Below are 21,020 nucleotides of genomic sequence, written 5' to 3' on the forward strand. Positions count from 1 at the left end.
TGTTATCTGATATGACTCTCTTTTCCTTGTAATATTTACATAAAAGCAAGCAATGAACTGTTTTATAATCTACAAATAACACATGTCACAGCAAAAGTGTATCATAACTGTAGCATTATAGATCGCACTGATGATGCCTTTTAGTGAAAAAAGGCAAAAGGCAGCTGGTAAAATAAAACACTGTGCAGCAAGAGAATGCGTTTTTATTTACAAAACAAATATTTTTGCGCTTTCTGTGGAGGACGACCGCGCAGAGAAACTCGTTACTCCAACGCGGTTTCTTGTGTCTTGCTAGATTCGCTACGAATTGGTCAACTGGAGTAACAAAAGAGTTTCCAAGTCGAATAAGTATCAAAATATTTTTTATTTTAAAATACATGAAGGTTGACGCCAGTTTAGTGGCGTCAGTAATAAGATCTTTGGAATCGTCATAAACACAAACAGACTACTGAACTTCAGATTCATACTTCATAGATTGGAAGATGACAGGAAGTGTAGCAGTTTAATGTTTGTGTATGAGAGGTATAGATTGAATATCCAAATTGAGGTGCTACAACGATAGTTCTCGTACTGAATACTACAGCAATTTCTAGAAATGTCAAGAATAGTGTTTGGTATCAGACTTTCACCCAATACATATCAGCGCGTTAAAATTGAAGGGATTGATTTGGAGTGTACTGTGGACCACTTGAAACAAGAAGCTTCAAGAGTGACAAATTTGCCGAAAAGCTTTCTAGGTAAGTGTTTGTATTGAGGCAGTAAAGTATTTTAATATTAATTGTCAGTTATGGGTAATGCCGTCGTAATGTAGTCATACTGGAGATGGTGGTTCATTGTCTTTTATGTGAGTAACTTGTTAATTCGGCGCTCAAAAACGGTACCCATAGATCAATCTGTCATTATGGAATGCAGAAATTTGCACTGGACTGTTCAGCATTGTGTTAAAAGACTGGCAGAAATAACAACAAAGTCAGGATTGTTAAATTGTCACATTAGGGAGGGAATGTTTCTCATATCTCTCTGTTCTGATGTATGCCAGACGTCTAGTTATCAGAAGTGAGCTTCAGCGTTATGTCCAAACAGAAACTACTGTTACTTATCATGACGTTGCAGCATCCGTTGTTAAGGTAATTTAGATTTGCACGGAAAAAATGATTAAAAAGATGACTTTTCGTATCTCTAAATAGGCCTACATATGCGATAATATAAACTTTGGGATGTGGCGTGTATTGACACTGAATGTACTGTGTTACATCTGAAACAAGAATCTTGAAGATTGACAAATTTGTGTAGAAGCTTTGTAGGTATCAGTAAATGTTTGTCATGTAGCACGCCTTCCTTGGGGTTCACAAACATGTTTTGCCTGTTGGTACTCAATAGCAAGTATTAGTAAAATAGGCAGGCATTTCCCGTTTTAAGAAGGCGATTAAGTAATTTTTTCTACTATTGAGACATTCGTGAATTTTCTGATCTTTTTACATTGTCTTCCAGTGTGTTAAAAGCCTTGACGCCCCAAACCCCTATTTCTGTGGCTTGAATATTGGTCTTACTGTTAGCATAATAGATCTACATTTTACTGCCAATGTGTGTCGTAGTTTAGTACATATTTTCGAAAACATTTTGCGAGAAACGGTAATTAGTTATACTTTTGTACTTAGGAAAGCAGTCTAGATTGCACAAATCACATAATTATTAGTGACCGGTTCCAGTCCAGTGGTGGACAAGCTTCAACTGTACTCCAAAGCCTAATTTGTGCAGACTGGTCCACGGAGCAGGAGATGCAGAAGTCTCTAGATGCTGTCAACAGTTGACAGAATCTGGAGATGTTTGCGATTCCTGCTCCTTGGATCCATCTGCACTTTCAGAGCATTGTCTGAAGATGGTTTGCTTTTGGACTAAAACCAGTCACCAATACATATGATTTGGGTCTAGACTGTTTTTCTTAATACAGTAGTTTAGTACACCTGTGTGTGTGTGTGTGTGTGTGTGTGTGTGTGTGTGTGTGTGTTTTTTTTTTTTTAATTAATATTTGCTATTAGTTCAAGGTAGATGACATGCAAGCATATTGTCTGGGATTACAAAGCTGTTTGTTTTGGCTATGTTGTGTACTAGATGGACAGCATTCTGGTCATACGCAAAGAGTAATATGTTAAAAGTTTTCCGTTTTTGTACCTTAACAACCACTGGTAATACTATGTTTCATTGTACCATAATACAGAGTGAGCACAAAGCCTTGCCCTGATTGTAACAGTTTATTACAAAATAATCGTTTGACATAATAATTTGCATTTGATACCATTAGGCTACATAGGTTAGTGTTACTAGATTTTTTTTTAAGGCAACTTAAGTCAGTAAACCTCAACGTGTGCTCCCTTGGTAGCTTGGAGAATGTCGAGGCAGTATTCCAGTCCCTGCCAGATGTTTCGTAACGTGTTCTGTCACAGTAACCACAGCAGTTTGTATCCCAGCCTTCAGTTTGTCGATGTCAGCAACTGGTGTGACAGATACTCTGTCCTTGATATAGCCCCAGAAAAAGAAGTCAAGGGGCATAATGTCTGTAGAGGGGAGTAATGTCCGGATCGGTGGATTGGAAGGAACAGTCTAACAGCGTGGCCACCCCATGCTCCAGACATTACGCCCCTTGACCTTTTTTTCTGGAGCTGTATCAAAGAGTCTTCGTCACCCCAGTTGCTGATGTCGATGAACTGAAGGCTACGATACAAGCTGCTGTGGGTACTGTGACAGAACACATGTTACAAAACACCTGGCAGGAACTGGAATACCACCTCGACATTCTCAGAGTTACCAAGGGAGCACACATTAAGGTTTACTAACATAAGTGGTCTCAAAAAGAAAACTAGTAACACTAACCTATGTAGTGGCATAAAAAGTAACTTATTATGTCAAATGGTTGTTCTGTTATAAATTTTTATAATCAGGGCAAGACTTTGTGCTCACCCTGTATTTCCTATGTACTGTAAAGAAATTCAAAATTAATAATGACATGGCCCCACATTGAGAGGCAAAATGTCATAAACTTCAAATTAATAAGGCGGTTTCATGCTGGACTCTAAAATATAATTAAATGGAATTTATTATTGGCATGCTTTCTTGTTGAGCACTAAAATGAAATAAGTTAAAGAACTGAAATGAATTTGCCCCTCATTGGGTGCCAAACATGTAGTAAAAATTCAAATTAATGACAAAGTAAGGAAACATTTACATTTATTCTTATAATCTCTCTTAAAACATCAATACAAAAATAAAAGTTGGCAATTTAGGAAGAAATGGGCGTAACTCTGTAATTTTGCTTGTAGGAAGGGGGGGGGGGGAGGGAGGGGAGAACTAACCACTTTATCTCAACACATTACAGACATTGTTATATGCTTCTGCAGCCCATTTGTGTGATCTTGGCACCATGTGTCAGTCTCCTACTGGATTTCTTGCAGTGTCATGTGACCATTGGTTGAGAGCCAGCAGCTTTCATCTTCATGTGCCACAACTTTGGTTGCACCACCCTAAGCAACTTAACTCCATCTGCACTTCTTGTGTAATGACTCTACAGGTAGAAGACCAATGTGGTGCTATTGTCCTTGAACAACTGAGAGGTCACTTGCTAGACCCATCATGCTTCTAGCATTTAATGCCAGCAGTAACTGGCTCACAGAGGCCGCGGCCATTTCATATGTTAAAGCTTATTTAGGACAACGAAAACACAATCAGATTTTAAGAATTCAAGTATTAGACTGCAAGAAAGACGGTCCAACATGGAGTGGAAAATAAGGATATCGCTAATTGCCATTAGATATTAGAATGAATGTTATGATCAGACACATCTAAAAGCGGAGTAGAAAAAATTCTGACACAAGGTAAAGTCCCTACTCTTTATGAGTAGCAGTGTGAGAGTCATCTTTGACTTTTTATTCAAAAGAGTCCCAGATAGATCTGATTGCTCTACAACTGACTGATGGATCTGAGTCAATAATTGATCTCTAGGTTTCCGCTCCTTGGTGGTTTTGTTCATTTTCCCCCACTCTGTCCTTCAGGGCACTGAGTTTTCCATCATGTTGTCTTTGTCATTAATAGGCTCAATTTGCAATGTCACATAAACAACAATTGCTGCTGGGTAACCTCTCTTGCCAGTCTCCATACAGGGTCCCAACTTCACAACATTGTAGTGGGAAGTCCTTGGGCAGCAGCTAGCTCAAAACCTTGAGAACTTCAACATCCTTCCTATCCTGTGTCCCATTGTGGCACCTGCCTTCATTGGCTGCAGATTTCCTACCAGCTTACGTGCTTGATTTTGTTGTGAAGACTACTTAAAATTCCAGCAGGTATTTTTCTTTATTCCTGAGCATTGAGAAGGAAACTTTTTGCTTTCAATGGAAATGATTTTAAGCCCTTAAGGGGAGCACGTATGTCCTATACCCACAGTGTCAAATTTGCAATATTGATGACGCATTATCTTGGAGCCTGTGACAGATAGAGATTTGAAATTTTTGGCATGTATAGTATCACTCCTTTTCTGATTACTGAACCAGAATCAAAATGTACAGAGAAATAATTAGCTAGTTATGATTTTTTAAAAATATTGTTCAATATTTTCTTTTAAAAGTCCACTTTTTCTTCTGTCAGTAAAAAACGGTTAGAGGTAGAGATGTTTTGGGAGGTTCAGTAGCTGCAGTATACTAAGTGGTAATATAGTGTAAAATTAGAGATATGTATCTGTAATAGTTCCTGAGATAATGGGTCAAATAATTTTAAAAATGTCATTTCCGGCAAATCAAGTTCAAACATTTTATTTGATATTAACTTACACATGGAGGCATGCCAGCTTCTAGAAACAGCCAGGCCCATAATTAGCTTTATCTGGATCCTGTTCTTGACTATCCTGCAAACCTAGAAGCTTGCTTCTTTAGTCTTTTCCTCTGCTGCACGCTGGGCTTTCATGATCCTAAGTCAATCCATTTGCTGAAAGGCTTGAAGTGTGATGGCACCTGGAGTGATACCAAGTTCATCTAGTACACCAATTCTTCCCTTTATACCATCATTAAATGTTATCGCAGCATCACAAACACCCAAGCATAGAGTTTTCCTTCCTACAAAGACATTTTTTGGTATGCGGGTCCAAATTACATTATTGAAAGACTCATTCAGGTTTTGTGTTCGACCATGGAGACATTTGGAAAGAAGGTCAGGATGAGCTAATTCTCTATATATTGGTTTAATAGCTTCCATCACTGCAGATGGTATGCTATTTTTGTGCCTAAATTGTTCCTCGCTACCCGCTGCCTGAACTTTGCGGTACTTGTACCATGAATCAGCACCAGTGGACAAAGACCATGTATAAGTGTATCATCAGTGTAAGAAAGTAGCCCACACTACTCGTTTCATCCCTTGTAGGTCATATGTATTATTTCTTATTGCCATTCCATAACAATGCTGGAGTTCATCAATGTTTTGGCCTGTAAGTCTTCCTTTACCATTTAGAGTCTTTCCATCTGATAACTTCTCTTTTCCTTTTGTCTGCTTCAGTTTTCAGAGACGTGTTCCTTTCTGTTTTTGAATGTGGCCCACACATTCAATCTTAACAATGTGCTTATTACCATAAGGTTGGCTTTCCACTACTGATTTGTAAGCTTTTGAATCACCATCCCCCAAGTACTCAGTGTAACGCACACCTCTCTCCTGTTGTGAACGTCTGAACATAGAAACAACTGCAGTAGCCTCCACACCCCCACTAGTTCCCTCATAATTCTTAGCACAATTTGTTTTATGGTTTCACTTGTTTCATCAACTGATTTACATTGATGACAGTATTTAGTTAGCACTTCAATGTCTAAAACTTTACCTGTGTCAACACTAGTTCGACAGTTGCAACTGCATTTTTTGATATGTGACCTCTCTTCTGCCATGTGCCATCAACTGCCACAGATAAGTCTGTTGTGTTATTTAATTCTGCTGCTTATTTAGCAGCAGCTTTCATAGAAGCAACAGCAGCAGATTTGCCACATTCACCAATTACTTCTGTGTACTCACTTGATCTGGTTTGTGGGTTTGGCAAGTTCAGCGTTGCACATAATACTTCAGCTGCAGTCAATCCTTTCCCAATGCACCTCATTCCACTTGCACTTTTCAGAAGTCCAAAATGATGTCGAGAGCCCGCAAACTTCGCACTGAATATCAAGTTTGTTAGCCAGTCCAGTCCTTGCAGATGAGTCCTCAGCTAATTTGCCCACCACAAAGCTTACATGTCACAGCATCTTGCAAAACCTGTCCTAACACACTCAAATCTAAAAGAACATAACCTAAACTATTTTGATCTTTGCCAATAAATAAATCCTCATGGTCTCCAAGTTTCCTCTTCAAAGCACTAGTAGGCGTGTCCTTATCACGGGTCTATGAAAAATGTATTTCAGGATCAACACTGGATTCAGATTTTGTGATATGCTGATTTCTATGGAAATATCACTTCTTAGAACAACCCTTTCTTTTCGTCATGTTGAAAAGAGGTATAAGAGCATATAATAACACACCAAACCACTATGTTTTCAGTTCAAAACTTATGAAACACAACCACCACAAAGTAAATAAACAAAATGCATGTGCTACTCTGCCATTTCTGTTTACACAATGCATCCAACCTCTTAACATTAACATGATTTCAAGGAATAAATAGCTGAAAACCACAGCCTTCTAGTTTGGATAGTTCAAGAGATAGAGATACTTAGGCAAGTCAGTGCAGAACAACTGGATAATTTTACACACACACTATTAACTTTGAAATGATAAAAACTACACATGCAATTGTAATTTTTTGACAAATAATGCATCAAATTATTCAGGAGAGATCAAATATTAATAAGAGATAATAATCCGAAAATGTCACTTTTTGACCAGTTCCGCCATACGTACTCCCCTTAATCAAGTGTCAATCAGTCTTTAAGCGAGACACCCCTTTCAGAGCTGGCCTTTGGTGGGTCTCACTGTGCCCAGGGGTGGCTGTCCTGTGTGTCTGGCTGCAGGGTATTATAGTACAGGATGAATAACAATGAGAACAGGCAACAACCTTATCTAAATCTTTGATTAGTTATTATAGGTCTTAGAAATACACCATTTGGAATTGTTGAAGAAATTAGTGGTGTATTTGTATAGGCTTTTAAACTTACACTAGGTTTTCTGGGAAGCTCAGGTACCTAAAATCAGCCTTTATCGTAAAGGAAGACCATCCACAAAAAACCGTTAAGGTTTCGGATGCATTGAGAGGGCAATCCCATCACATTTGCAGGCTATCTAGTGGCTGATGACCACTAAAGAAATGTAAATAAATTGCCCTGATGAGACTAAATGAAGCCTCAGATTTGGTGGGGGGAATTCAGTATCAGTGTTTCTGTGGAATAGGTTTGAAAATATTAGTTATGTATTGATTTACTTAATTGCTTTCAACAGATGATGATATGAGTTGTAATTTTGCAGTTTTATGTTAGAATTTACTGTAATATAACTGCGTGCTGTTCCAGAACTTGTTTACTGTGGGAATATCCTTGAAGATGAAGCCACCCTTCGAGCTTCTGGACTTAAATCTGATAGTACAGTCCATGTTCTGAAGAAGAGAGAAAAAGGTATGTTGCTACTAGGTCTTCTCAGGAGTTTTCTCTTTGTTTTTCAGTTGAATATGTATTATCATTAGTGAAAAAAGTCACTATATTCAAGTTTCTGATTAGTACGGGATTCACAATACAGAAGGAATCCTTGTACAACTTTTGTATGTGCCACACCACCTGTCGGCTGTGATCCATGATGTCATCAAGATGACACACATGCCTATTTCGGGTCATACAATATTGTGACTGTCACACATAAGGAATGCAAACAGGCACAAATAATATGAAAAACATTTGATTGGTGAAATAACAGGAAACGAACAGGACAAATGTGGGAATTACGGGTTTTTGGGTGGGGACAAACTATATGTGACAATCCCAATAATGAACACATACCGAAAACAACACTTACACAAAAATCATATGAATGAAATCATCAACAAAAAGGGGGGGGGGGGAATCTGGTATTGGAAGTATTACTTAACCTAGATAGCTCATTGCCATACTACGAACCCATACATAGCTCCTAAAACTGGTACCAGAAATTTCAGTTGACCTATATAGCTCAGGTGAAATCTACAGCATCATGAAACCACACACAGCTCAACAAATCCAGTATTAAACACTTCACTTCATCTGTATAGCCAAACTGAAGTCCACAGTACTACAGCACCAAAACTTGTACACATGTCTAATGTTTAAAACCTAACCTCACCAATGTAGGTGAAATAAGCTCCATGATACCAGCCAACCACAAGCCAATATAATTACCTACAACTAACATCGCAACCCAACAATTCATAAAAAAAACTGCATAAACACTAATTTCGAAATACAAATAACGCATGTCTGTCAGACTGTCAGCGAGAGCAAACCGCTAGTTCCTGCTACTAAGGCGAGTACACCATTCGCTTGTTACATATTTTTATGAGCTTCAAACAGGAGCGACTGCAGTAATGGATAGAAACTGTGATTGTTGTGTACAGATGCGAGCTGAGCTGGCGACCCTTCGCTCACAGCTTCAGACTGCGTTGGATTCCGTCACACAGCTTGAGGCTGCTGCCAAGGGGCGTCACTGGGGGGATCGGACGCGGGGATGCGAGGAACGTCGAACACGTCCCACGTGTCCTCCAATCGGTCCACTGCTGTGACCTCCCCGTGTACTGCCTGCACTGAGGTTGACCCCTCACCTGTGGTCGAGTGGGAGATCATTCCAAAGTCTGGCAGGCAGCGGAAAACTTTCCGAGGGGCCGATCGTAGGGCTTCCCCGGTTCGTTTGATGATGATGTCTCTGAGCCAGAGTTCTGTCGTCCACCCTGATCCAGAGGAAGCTTCTCGGCCCACAAGGTCTGGGCATTCACAGAAGGTGGGTTTGCTGGTAGTTGGTAACTCCAACGTTAGGCACGTAATGGGGCCCGCCCCGTAGGAACATGGCTGCCAAGGAGGGGAAGGAAGCCAGTGTGCACTCAGTGTGCATTCTTGGGGGGGGGAGTCATTCCGGATGTGGAAAGGGTGACTTCCGGATGCCATGAAGAGTACAGGGTGCAGCCAACTGCAGGTGGTGGCTCATGTCAGTACCAGTGATGTGTGTCACTTTGGATCGGAGCAGATTTTGTCTGGTTTTGGGCGGCTAGCAGAAATGGTAAAGACTGCCAGTCTTGCTTCCGAGATTAAGGCGGAGCTCACCATCTGCAGCATTGTCGATAGAACTGACTGTGGTCCTTTGGTGCAGTGCCGAGTGGAAGGTCTGAATCAGAGGCTGAGGCGGTTCTGTGACCGTGTAGGCTGCAATTCCTTAACTTGCACCCTCGGGTGGTGGGTTTCCGTGTTCAGCTTAATAGGTCAGGAGTCCACTGTAAATAGGAGGCGGCTACACGTGTAGCGGGGTCTGTGTGGAAGGGACTGGGCGGTTTTTTAGGTTAGAGGGTCTCAGGGAACCACAGAACAGGCGTCCGTCAGAAAGCGGACAGGTAAAACACAGTAAGGTAGTTGTAGAAACGATTGGTATTGTAGTTGTAAATTGTCATAGCTGTAAATTGTCGTAGCTGTGTTGGGAAAGAACCAGAGCTCCAAGTCCTAATAGAAATCACAGAAGCTAAAATAGTTGTAGGTACAGAGAGCTGGCTAAAGCTGGAAATAAGTTCAGCCGAAATTTTTTCAAACTTTCTAACAGTGTTCAGAAAGGATAGATTAAATACAGTTGGTGGTGGAGTATTTATTGCTGTCAGAGGTAGTTTGCCTTGTAGCGAAATTGAAGTAGATAGTTCATGTGAAATAGTATGGGTAGAGGTTATACCTGACAATCAGAGTAAACTATTAATTCGATCGTTTTACCGATCCCCGACTCAGAAGATATAGTTGCTGAACAGTTCAAAGAAAACTTGAGTCTCATTTCAAATAAGTACCCCGCTCATACAATTATAGTCGGTGATGACTTCAATCTACCCTGATATGCTGTAAAAATTATGTGTTTAAAGCCAGTGGCAGGCATAAAACGTCATCTGAAATTGTATTGAATGCTTTCTCAGAAAATTATTTTGAACAATTAGTTCACGAGCCCACTCGAGGCGTAAATGGTTGCGGAAGCATACTTGACCTTTTAGCAACAAATAATCCTGGACAAATAGTGAGTGCTGTGACGAATACAGGGATTAGCGACCACAAGGCAGTTGCTGCTAGGCTGAATACCGTAACACCTACAACCATCAAAAAGAAACACAAAGTATATCTATTTAAAAAAGCTGATAAAAATGCTCTTAACGCCTTTTTAATAGACAGTCTTCACTCCTTCCGATCTGATCATGTAAGTGTAGAAAAGTTGTGGAATGTTTTCAAAGAAATAGTATCAACAGCAATTGAGAGATAAATACCACATAAATTAATAAGTAATGGTACTGATCCCCCCTGGTACACAAAACAGGTCAGATCATTGTTGCAGAAGCAAAGAAAAAAAGCATGTCCATTTTAAAAGAATCCAAAATCCCCAAGAAGGGCAAAGTTTTACAGAAGTTCGAAAGGGAAGTAGGAGTAATCCGCAGAATTACAGGCCTATATCACTAACGTTGATTTGCAGTAGGGTTTTAGAACGTATACTGTATTCAAACATTATGAAGTACCTCAAAGAAAATGATTGATTGACATATAGTCAGCATGGATTCAGAAAATATTGTTCTTGTGAAACACAACTAGCTTTTTATAATCATGAAGTAATAAGTGCTATCAACAGGGGATGTCAAATTGATTCCATATTTTTAGATTACCAGAAGGCTTTCGACACCATTCCTCACAAGCGTCTTCTAACCAAACTGCTTGCCTACGGAATATCGCCTCAGTTGTGCGACTGGATTCGTGATTTCCTGCCAGAAAGGTCACATTTTGTAGTAATAGATGGAAAGTAATAGAGTAAAACAGAAGACATATCCGGCGTTCCCCAAGGAAGTGTTATAGGCCCCCTACTGTTCCTGATCTATATTAACAACATAGGAGACAATCTGAGTAGCCGTCTTAGAATGTTTGCAGATGATGCTGTCATTTACCGTCTTGTAAAGTCATCAGATGATCAAAACGACTTGCAAAATTATTTAGATAATATAATTGTATGGTGCGAAAAGTGGCAATTGACCCTGAATAAAGAAAAGTGTGAAGTTAGTCACATGAGTACTAAAAGAAATCGGCTAGATTTCGATTACGCGATAAGTCACACAAATCTGAAGGCTGTAAATTCAACTAAATACTTAGGGATTACAATTACAAATGACCTAAATTGGAACGATCACATAGATAATATTGTGGGTAGAGCAAACCAAAGACTGAGATTCATTGACAGAACACTTAGAAGGTGCAACAGGTCTACCAAAGAGACTGCTTACACTACACTTGTCCACCCTATTCTGGAGTATTGCTGTGCGGTGTGGGATCCGCATCAGGTGGGACTGATGGATGACATTGAAAAAGTACAAAGAAGGGCAGCTTGTTTTGTATTAACACGAAATAGGGGAAATAGTGTCACAGACATGATACACGAATTGGTGTGGCAATCGTTAAAACAAAGGCATTTTTCGTTGTGACAGGATCTTCTCATGAAATTTCAATCACCAGTTTTCTCCTCCAGTTTCGTAAACATTCTGTTGGCACCCACCTACTTAGGGGGAAATGATCATCATGATCAAATAGAGAAATCAGGGCTCACAAGGAAAATTTAAGTGCTCGTTTTTCCCATGTGCCGTTTGAGAGTGGAACGGTAGAGAGACAGCATGAAGGTAGTTCATTGAACCCTCTGCCAGGCACTTTATTGCGAATAGCAGAGTAATCACGTAGATGTAGATAGTAAATACTAGTTCTTGGCCTGAGATGAAACAACTTTGACCACCTCATACCTTCTCCACAAATATGACACTTCTCATACATGACAATTACACTGAACAATTGAAGAAAGTTAATCATAGTCAACATGTCATCCCCCCCTTGTGACATGCAGCAGTCATCTCATAAACTTTGTTGTCGTATCTATAACTAACAAAAAATGAAACACAAAATTAAATCACCAACTATAAACTAAAAACCACATTAGTAATATTGAAAGGGAAAGCAAATGTATTGCCCATTACTGACATCAAAATAACTCACTAACAGCCACAAACATTTCCAATATTATTCTTAGAAGCAGCACTAAAGAAGTTCAGTAAATCACTAACATCACTCACAAACAATTTAGAAACATAAGCGTCCCTCACTAGAAACAATCACCGCATACGCCAACAAGCCCTCTGCAAAAATGATCTGTTTCAAATACGTTGTCACCATAATATCACCTACCACCACAAAGTTACTTCATGGGTCAAAGCAGACAGTTGGTACCACAAACTTTGGTTGGACCACTGTAGCAGTATGAGTTATTACTTCCTCTAATTTCTGAAATTTTTCTGGTATGCAATTCCTTATTTGGTATCTGGATAATAGTGTCTGACTGACACGATATTTCAGAAGCATATGTTTCCATCACAAAATGCTGTCAAAATTGCTGATTGTTACCTGGGACCCCTCTCACCACCCCCAGGGCTGTTTTTCTAATCCATTGCCCATCTATATCTACATGGATACTCTGCAAATTACATCAAACCACCTTCACAATAATTTTGTTATTCCAATCTCGTACAGCACCCAGAAAAAATGAACAACTTCATCTTTTCGTGTGAGCTCTGGTTTCTCTTATTTTATTATGATGATTATTTCTCCCTATGTAGTTTGGTGTCAATGAAATATTTTCGCTTCTGGAGGAGAAAATTGCTGACTGAAATTTTGTGAGAAGATTCCACCACAACGAAAAATGCCTTTGTTTTAATGATGTCCATCCCAAATTCTGTGTCATTTCAGTGACACACTCTCCACTATTTTGCGATAATATAAAACGTGCTGCCTTTCTTTGAACTTTTTTGATATACTCTGTCAGTCCTATGTGGTAAGGATCCCACACCATGCAGCAGTATTCTAAAACAGAGGACGGACAACTGTAGTGAAAGCAGTCTCTTTAGTAGATCTGTTACAGTTTCTAAGTGTCCTGCCAATAAAATGCTGTCTTTGGTTTGCCTTCCCCACAACATTTTCTTTGTGTTCATTCCAATTTAAGTTGTTCATTGATTTTGATTCCGTTGAACACTCGTGTGGATGACCTCACAGTTTTCCTTATTTAGGTTCAGTTGCCAATTTTTGCACCATACAGGTATCTTTTCTAAATTGTTTTGCAATTTATTTTGATCATCTGATGACTTCATTAATTGATAAACAACAGCATCATGTGCAAACAGTCTAAGACGGCTGCTCAGATTGTCTCCTACATCGTTTATATAGATAAGGAACAGCAAAGGGCTGGTAACACTATCTTGGAGAACGCCAGAAATCACTTCTGTTTTACTCGATGGGTTTCTGTGAATTACTACGAGCTGTGACATAACTGAGACGATATTCCATAAGCACGCAATTTCACTATGAGCCACTTGTGTGGTACTGTGCCAAAATCCTTCTGGAAATCTAGAAATACAGAATCAGTTTCAAATCTCATGTCAGTAGCACTTAACACTTCGTGTGTGTCAAGAGCTAGTTAATGATGTTTTCTAAATCCGTGTTTGCTGTGTGCCAATAGACCGTTCTCTTTGAGGTAATTCATAATGTTCGAACACAATATATGTTCCAAAATCCTACTGCATATCAACATTAATGATACAGGCCTGTAATTTAGTGGATTACTCCTTCTACCTTTCTTGAATACATGTGTGACCTGTGCAGCTTTCTAGTCTTTCGGTATGGAGCTTTCGTCAAACGAATGACTGTATATGATCGTGAAATATGGAGTTATTGCACCAGCATACTCTGAAAGGATTGTTAAATATGGAGTTGACAAACTGCCTATTGGCTTCTGTCTCGGGTTCTTCGGCCGACGAGACCCACTTGCAATGTCGGGAATATACCGCATACCATGCACATGCGGAAAAGTTTATGTCGGGATGACTGGACGATCCATTAACACCAGGATCAAGGAGCATAAGCGACATTGCAGGTTGGGGCAGGTGGAGAAATCGGCCGTGGCAGAACACGCACTGAATGAGACCGACCACGTAATAAAATTCGCCGACACGGAAGTTCTGGCTGTAGAGAACCACTATCACACGCGCTTGTTCAGAGAAGCTGTAGAAATACAAAAACACGCGAACAGTTTGAACAAGAAAGAGGAAAGCCTTAAGGTAAACGGATCCTGGCTTCCCGTACTGCAGCGAACGACCGTCGCAGGTAGCAAGAGGAGAACCGCACCGGAAATGACCGCGGAGAAGCCCTCGGACGTTGGCGCGCCAGGTACATATAGTCTGCGCCCGCGAGCTCGGCTCCAGTTCACCACCGGCAATGGAGGGTGAAGCTTTGACAATGCCAGCCACTCGTGCTGGCGAAACGTCAGAAAAATCATTAGATGAACGTCGGCCGAAGAACCCGAGACAGAAGCCAATAGGCAGTTTGTCAGCAAGTGGCCACGAAAGCCTCAACAATTTTGAAATATGGAGTTATTGCATCAGCATACTCTGAAAGGAACCTAACTGTGTACAGCCTGGACAGGAAGACTTGCTTTTGCTAAGTGATTTAAGTTGGTTCACTACTCGGAGTGTAACTACCTCAACTGTACTCATGTTGGCAGTTGTTCTTGATTCAGATTCAGGAATATTTACTTTGTCTTCTTTGATGTAGAAATTTCAGAATTCCGTGTTTAGTACTTCTTCTTTGGCAGCACTGTCATCGATAGTATTTCCATTGCTGTCGTGCAGAGAAGGCATTGATTATGTCTTGCCGCTAGCATTCGTCACATATGACGAGAATCTCTGTGGATTTTCTGCTAGGTTTTGGGACAAAGTTTCATCTTTGAATTCAAGCCACATCTGGTCTACACTTATATTGTGATTCTTGAGTTTTTCCCGGCGTATTTGATAATCAAAATATCCACGGGTGTACTGCCGGTCTACCGTGTCCAACGGGCACAATATTTCGGCGATCATACATGTCGCCATCAGCAGGTGAACTGACGGACTGAGCTCCTGTGAACGTGCCGGCACGGTGCTCCGTACACTATGGCTGCTCAGGGGGAACTGGGTTCGGTCGCGGTGGCGGCAGATTTAAATACCCGCGGCGCGCTCACTCCGCCGTCCGCGCCCCGCGCCATGGTCGCGTGGTGGAACAGATTGCGACGGCGTCCGAGATGACGTCGGTGTGATGGCTCTGTCCGCCATGGTCGTCACAACTATACATTTGCTCGATTTACTCTTGATTAACCCAATCGCTGGTTCCAAAGCCTTGCTAAGATTATAGCCACAGTCACGGTTTATGAGGTCATCATTGGTGCGAATTTCGATGGCCTCTCTAACAACGCTGTCCCAGTATCTCAACGTCTGTGCCAGAATCCTCGTGCGTTCATACTCCATAGCGTGATTTTCCGACAAACAATGTTCAGTGACCGCCGACTTGCTCGGATACATCAGTCGAGTGTGCCTCTGGTGTTCACGGCATCGATCCTCGACGGTACACATCGTCTGACCAATATACGACTTGCCACATTGACACGGAATCTGGTACACGCCGGCCTTCCTCAAACCGAGGTCATCTTTTGCGCTCCCCACCAGTGCATGAGTTTTATTTGGAGGACAAAACACAGTTCCGACCCGGTGTTTCTTCAAAATGCGGGCGATTTTCCCCGAGAGTGCGCCTGTATATGGGATAGACGCAGTTCCTCCCTCGTGATTTCATCCATCTCCACAGGTTGTGCTGTAGTGGTTGGGTGGAGAGCACATTGAATCTTCCACTCTGAGTACCCATTTTTCGAAATACAGTTCTCAGATGTTCCAATTCCTAGGGTAGACTCTCTGCGTCAGAGATAGTGCATGCCCTATGTACTAGAGTTTTAAGTACCCCATTCCTCTGTGAAGGGTGGTGGCAGCTGTCTGCGTGCAAATACAGATCAGTGTGCGTTGTCTTCCGATACACCCCATGACCTAGGGTGCCGTCAGGCCTTCTCTTGACCAAGACGTCAAGGAAAGGTAGTTTACCCTCCATTTCAGTCTCCATAGTGAATTTGATGTTGGGGTGTATGGAGTTTAGATGTGTAAGGAAGTCAAGGAGTTTATCCATACCATGTGGCCAGATGACGAACGTGTCGTCCACGTAACGGAAAAAGCAAGTAGGTTTCCATTCGGATGATGAGACAGGGCTTCCTCCTCGAAGTTCTCCATGTACAAATTCGCTACCACCGGTGAGAGTGGGCTACCCATGGCGACTCCCTCCGTTCGTTTGTAGTATTCTCCATTAAAAAGAAAATACGTGGAAGTCAAGACATGCCTAAAAAGTTCAGTGGTCTTCTCATCAAACTTCTGACGAGTGAGCGCGCCGCGCGCGGAGGGTATTTAAACAGTCCGTCAGTTCACCTGATGATGGCGACATGTATGATCGCCTAGTACATAGGGCGCGCACTATCTGTGACGCAGAGAGTCTACCCCAGGAATTGGAACATCTGAGAACTGTATTTCGAAAAAATGGGTACTCAGAGTGGCAGATTCAACGTGCTCTCCGCCCAACCACTACAGCACAACCTGTGGAGATGGATGAAATCACGAGGGAGGAACTGCGTTTATCCCATATACAGGCACACTCTCAGGGAAAATCGCCCGCATTTTGAAGAAACACCGGGTCGGAACTGTGTTTTGTCCTCCGAATAAAACTCGTGCACTGGTGGGGAGCGCCAAAGATGACCTCGGTTTGAGGAATGCCGGCGTGTACCAGATTCCGTGTCAATGTGGCAAGTCGTATATTGGTCAGACGATGCGTACCGTCGAGGATCGATGCCGTGAACACCAGAGGCACACTCGACTGATGTATCCGAGCAAGTCGGCGGTCGCTGAATATTGTTTGTCGGAAAATCACGCTATGGAGTATGAACACACGAGGATTCTAGCACAGACGTCGAGATACTGGGACAGCATTGTTAGAGAGGCCATCGAAATTCGCACCAATGATGACCTCATAAACCGTGACTGTGGCTATAATCTTAGCAAGGCTTGGGAACCAGCGATTGGGTTAATCAAGAGTAAATCGAGCAAATGTATAATTTTGACGACCACGGCGGACAGAGCCATCACACCGACGTCATTTCGGACGCCGTCGCAATCTGTTCCACCGCGCGACCATGGCACGGGGCGCGGACGGCGGAGTGAGCGCGCCGCGGGCGGAGGGTATTTAAATCTGCTGCCGCCGCGACCGAACCCAGTTCCCCCTGAGCAGCCATAGCGTACAGATCTCCGTGCCGGCACGTTCACAGGAGCTCAGTCCGTCAGTTCACCTGATGATGGCGACATGTATGATCGCCGAAATATTGTGCCCGTTGGACACGGTAGACCAGCAGTACACCCGTGGATATTTTGATTACACTTATATTGTTAATTTGGAAGGAGTGGAGATAGTCAGGAAGATCTTAAGTGAATTTTTATCTGCTTTTTTGAATAGGTATATATTTAGAGGATTTGGGGGTTACAATATTCAATCTCACTATGACAACCCTGTGTTTCATAAACCCTGTATCTGATTTGATGCTTGTAATTAGCTCATGGTTATTTTTTGCTATGATGTCAAGTGTGTTTTCAGACGTTTACTATTCGCATGTGCTCATGAATAAACTACTTGAAATAATTTTCAGAGACTGCATTTAGCACAATTTTGAATGATATTTTGTGCATACCTCCATATTTAAACATGTATTTTTGCCGACATATCGAGGGTACATTAAAGTCACCACCAACTAAATGACTCGGGTACGTGTTTGAAATTAAACTCAAGTTTTCTTTGAACCTTTCACCCACTGTATCATCTGAATTGAGTAGTTGGTAAATGATGCAATTATTATTTTATTCCGGTTGCCAGGAATGACCTCTGCCCATACTAACTCACAGGAACTATCTGCTTCAATTTCGTGACAAGGTAGACTTCTTCTAACAGCAACAAACCTGCCACTGCCAACTGTGTTTAGCCTGCCCTTTCGGAACGCCGTTAACTTCTTCACAAAAATTTCGGTTGAACTTATCTCCAGCTTTAGCCGTCTTTCAGTGCATGTAACGATTTGGGCATCAGTGCTTTCTATTAGATCTTGGAGCTCTGGTACTTTCCCAACACAGCTATGGCAGTTTACAGCTGTTATACCAGTGGCTTCTGTATCTGTGTTCTTCCTGTGTTCTGCATGCACCCGTTGAGACTGAAGCCCTTTTTGAATTTCCTCAAGAGCCCCTAACCTAAAAAAACTGCACACGCCACACCACACAACACCTGCTATCCATGTAGCCACTTCCTGCATGTAGTGGACTCCTGACCCATTCAGCGGAATCCACTCTGTGGTTCAAGTCGAGGAATCTGCAGCCTACACTGTTGCAGAACCATCTGAGCCTCTGATTCAGACCCTCCACTCGGCTCTGTACTCGAGGTATGCAATCGGCCCTGTCGACTGCTGCAAATGGTGAGCTCTGCTTTCATCTCACAAGGAAGTCTTGCAGCCTTTATCACTTCTGTTAGCCACTCAAAACCAGAGAGAATCTCTTCCAATCCAAAGTGACACACATCATTGGTACTGACATGAACCACCGCCTGCTGTTGGCTGCACCCTGTGCTCTTCATAGCATCCAGAAGGACTCGTTCCACATCTGGAATGACTCCTCACGGAGTGCACATTGGCTTTCTTTCCCTTCTTGGCAACCATGTCCCTAAGGGGCCACAGAACGCGCCTAATGTTGGAGCTCCCAAGTACCAATAATCCCACCCTCTGTAATTCCCTGGATCTTGCAGACTGAGAGGTTTCCTCTGAAACAGGACAAGCTGTTGCATCTAGCTGAGCAACAGTGTCAGCCATAGATAGTGCCTGGAACATGTTTGTCAGACTAACTGGGGATGCCTTACTTACAGCTCTCAGGGAAGTCTTTCACCGCCTGCCACATCCCAAGCGACCTCCCACTCGACCACGGGTGAGGAGTCAAACTCAGTTCGAGCAGTAACTGAGCTGGCCACAGGTGATGACTGATTGGAGGACTCAGACTTGCTGGACATTCATTGGATCCTCATAGCCGGCCCACAACAGTGATGGTCATCCACTGCAGCTTCAAGCTGTGTAACAGAAGCCATCACAGTCTGGAGCTGAGAGTAAAGTGTTACCAACTTGGCTCACATTCGCATGCAACAATCAATCACAGTCCCTATCCATGCTAAAGACCACAGAAAACTGCTCTACTGAGATAGCTGGACTATTGACATGTGCTGCAGAACTCTATTGTAGACGCTGACGAAAACGGAAGGACTGTGTCTAATAAATTAGATTAATAAACAGAGATTTGTAAACCAAACTACCGAAACAAGACTGAATAATTCGCTCCTGATTTAGAACTTGTAATATGTCACAGAATTGGTTTACTTTCCAAAGCAAATGAAAACACAAGGACTGCATCGATTAGATATTAAGTTAACATGCAGAAACTCAGGGACCTAAACTATCAAAGCACACAGATAAAATTGTACAATTCGTTCCTGGTTAGGAACTCATAAAAGTCACAAAATCGTTTACTTCCCTGAGGCTGCTCTGGTTCGGTCAGTTGCCGCTGCCCTTGTCAAAACACTAGTGTTGAGGATGTATAATTAATCCATGTCCTGTTACACTGCTAACAGTTTGTATGTGAATTTTATTCTGCTCCCATAGCATGTTGTGTTATAAATTGTGTTCTAATTTTTAAATTAACTCCTGTGTAGTCATAGTGTCCCATTTGTGGTCCATGTGACACACAGAGTGATCTTGCACTAAATCAGCTCATCCTACCGTAATATAAAACTCACCATGGAATTTGCAAAAGGTGGGAATATACAATTTCAAGATACTGTTGTCAAGTGAGGGGTGAATGGGTGACTGCACACATCGGCAGCCAGTGCTTTGTGACAAATTTAGAAATCTGTTGTCATACGACACAGAAGAATAGTGTATTGGAGATAATGGTCCAGTCAGATATGTACTGTATCAAAAGGAAAATTCACTTGAGAAGGCTGTTACATTGCAAGGAGACACAATTTCCGGCTAATACTTACCTTCAGGAGGTGAAGTTCAGAATATTAAATAATAATAATAATAATAATAATAATAAATATTAAACTAACCAAGCTTTTAGAACAATCCATTCCTTGTGCAGGGAGGGAAGACGGATAGCTGGGAAGATTAGGAAGAAGTTACAGGCCATTCAAGCCCACATTGTGAAAGGGGCTCACATGTTTGGAGGAGACAAAGGTGTAGGGGGAGGTGTCAGAGTTCAAAGATTGTAAATTGTTAAGCCCTCTTGACAGCTTCAGTGTAGAGAAGATAGGACAGTGTAAGAAGTATGAATGGATTAAGAGGATCAAAAATGGCAAATGAAATGAACAATTGCGATTAAGAACTAGGAGGAAATGAGGAACAACCAAAAAGATGTGGAATGAAGATAAAAAAAAAACAAAGAATATAATTGAGGAAATAAGTAAATGGGGCGGTTGTATAATAACAGAAGGTAAATCCAGGAGGGTTGTAGGCTGGGACAATATTTTGGAGAGCAAATCCCCATTCTGGCATTCAGAGAAACTAGTGACTGACAAGGAGAGTTCCCGGGTGGTGCATTAGATATTTTTGAAACCCGATATACGGTGATGCAGGTTCAGGTCCCACCCTGCAACCATGCACCCTGATGGGGTCTTGTTTGCAAATAATTGACAAAAATAAATTTCGGAATTTTGCTTGATACTCAGTAATGTTAAAAAAAACAAAACTACACAGACGGGTTGTATGGTGTAATGGATAAGATAATAGCTATGCATGCATGAGATTGTGAGTTTGAATCT

The 21,020-nt window shown here is 41.7% G+C and overlaps 1 protein-coding gene across 1 annotated transcript in view; it reads left to right on the plus strand.

The window, feature by feature from the left end:
- The first annotated feature begins 433 nt into the window (after window positions 1-433).
- LOC126198917 (ubiquitin-like protein 7) overlaps window positions 434-21,020 on the plus strand; it is a 67,372-nt gene continuing 46,785 nt past the window's right edge. The window contains exons 1-2 of the mRNA XM_049935544.1: window positions 434-737; window positions 7,521-7,622. Coding sequence (XP_049791501.1) covers window positions 596-737; window positions 7,521-7,622 — 244 coding nt within the window. The 5' untranslated portion in view covers window positions 434-595. The remainder of the gene's footprint in view (window positions 738-7,520; window positions 7,623-21,020) is intronic.

Source organism: Schistocerca nitens, chromosome 8 (genome assembly GCF_023898315.1).
Source record: "Schistocerca nitens isolate TAMUIC-IGC-003100 chromosome 8, iqSchNite1.1, whole genome shotgun sequence".
Lineage (NCBI taxonomy): Eukaryota > Metazoa > Arthropoda > Insecta > Orthoptera > Acrididae > Schistocerca > Schistocerca nitens.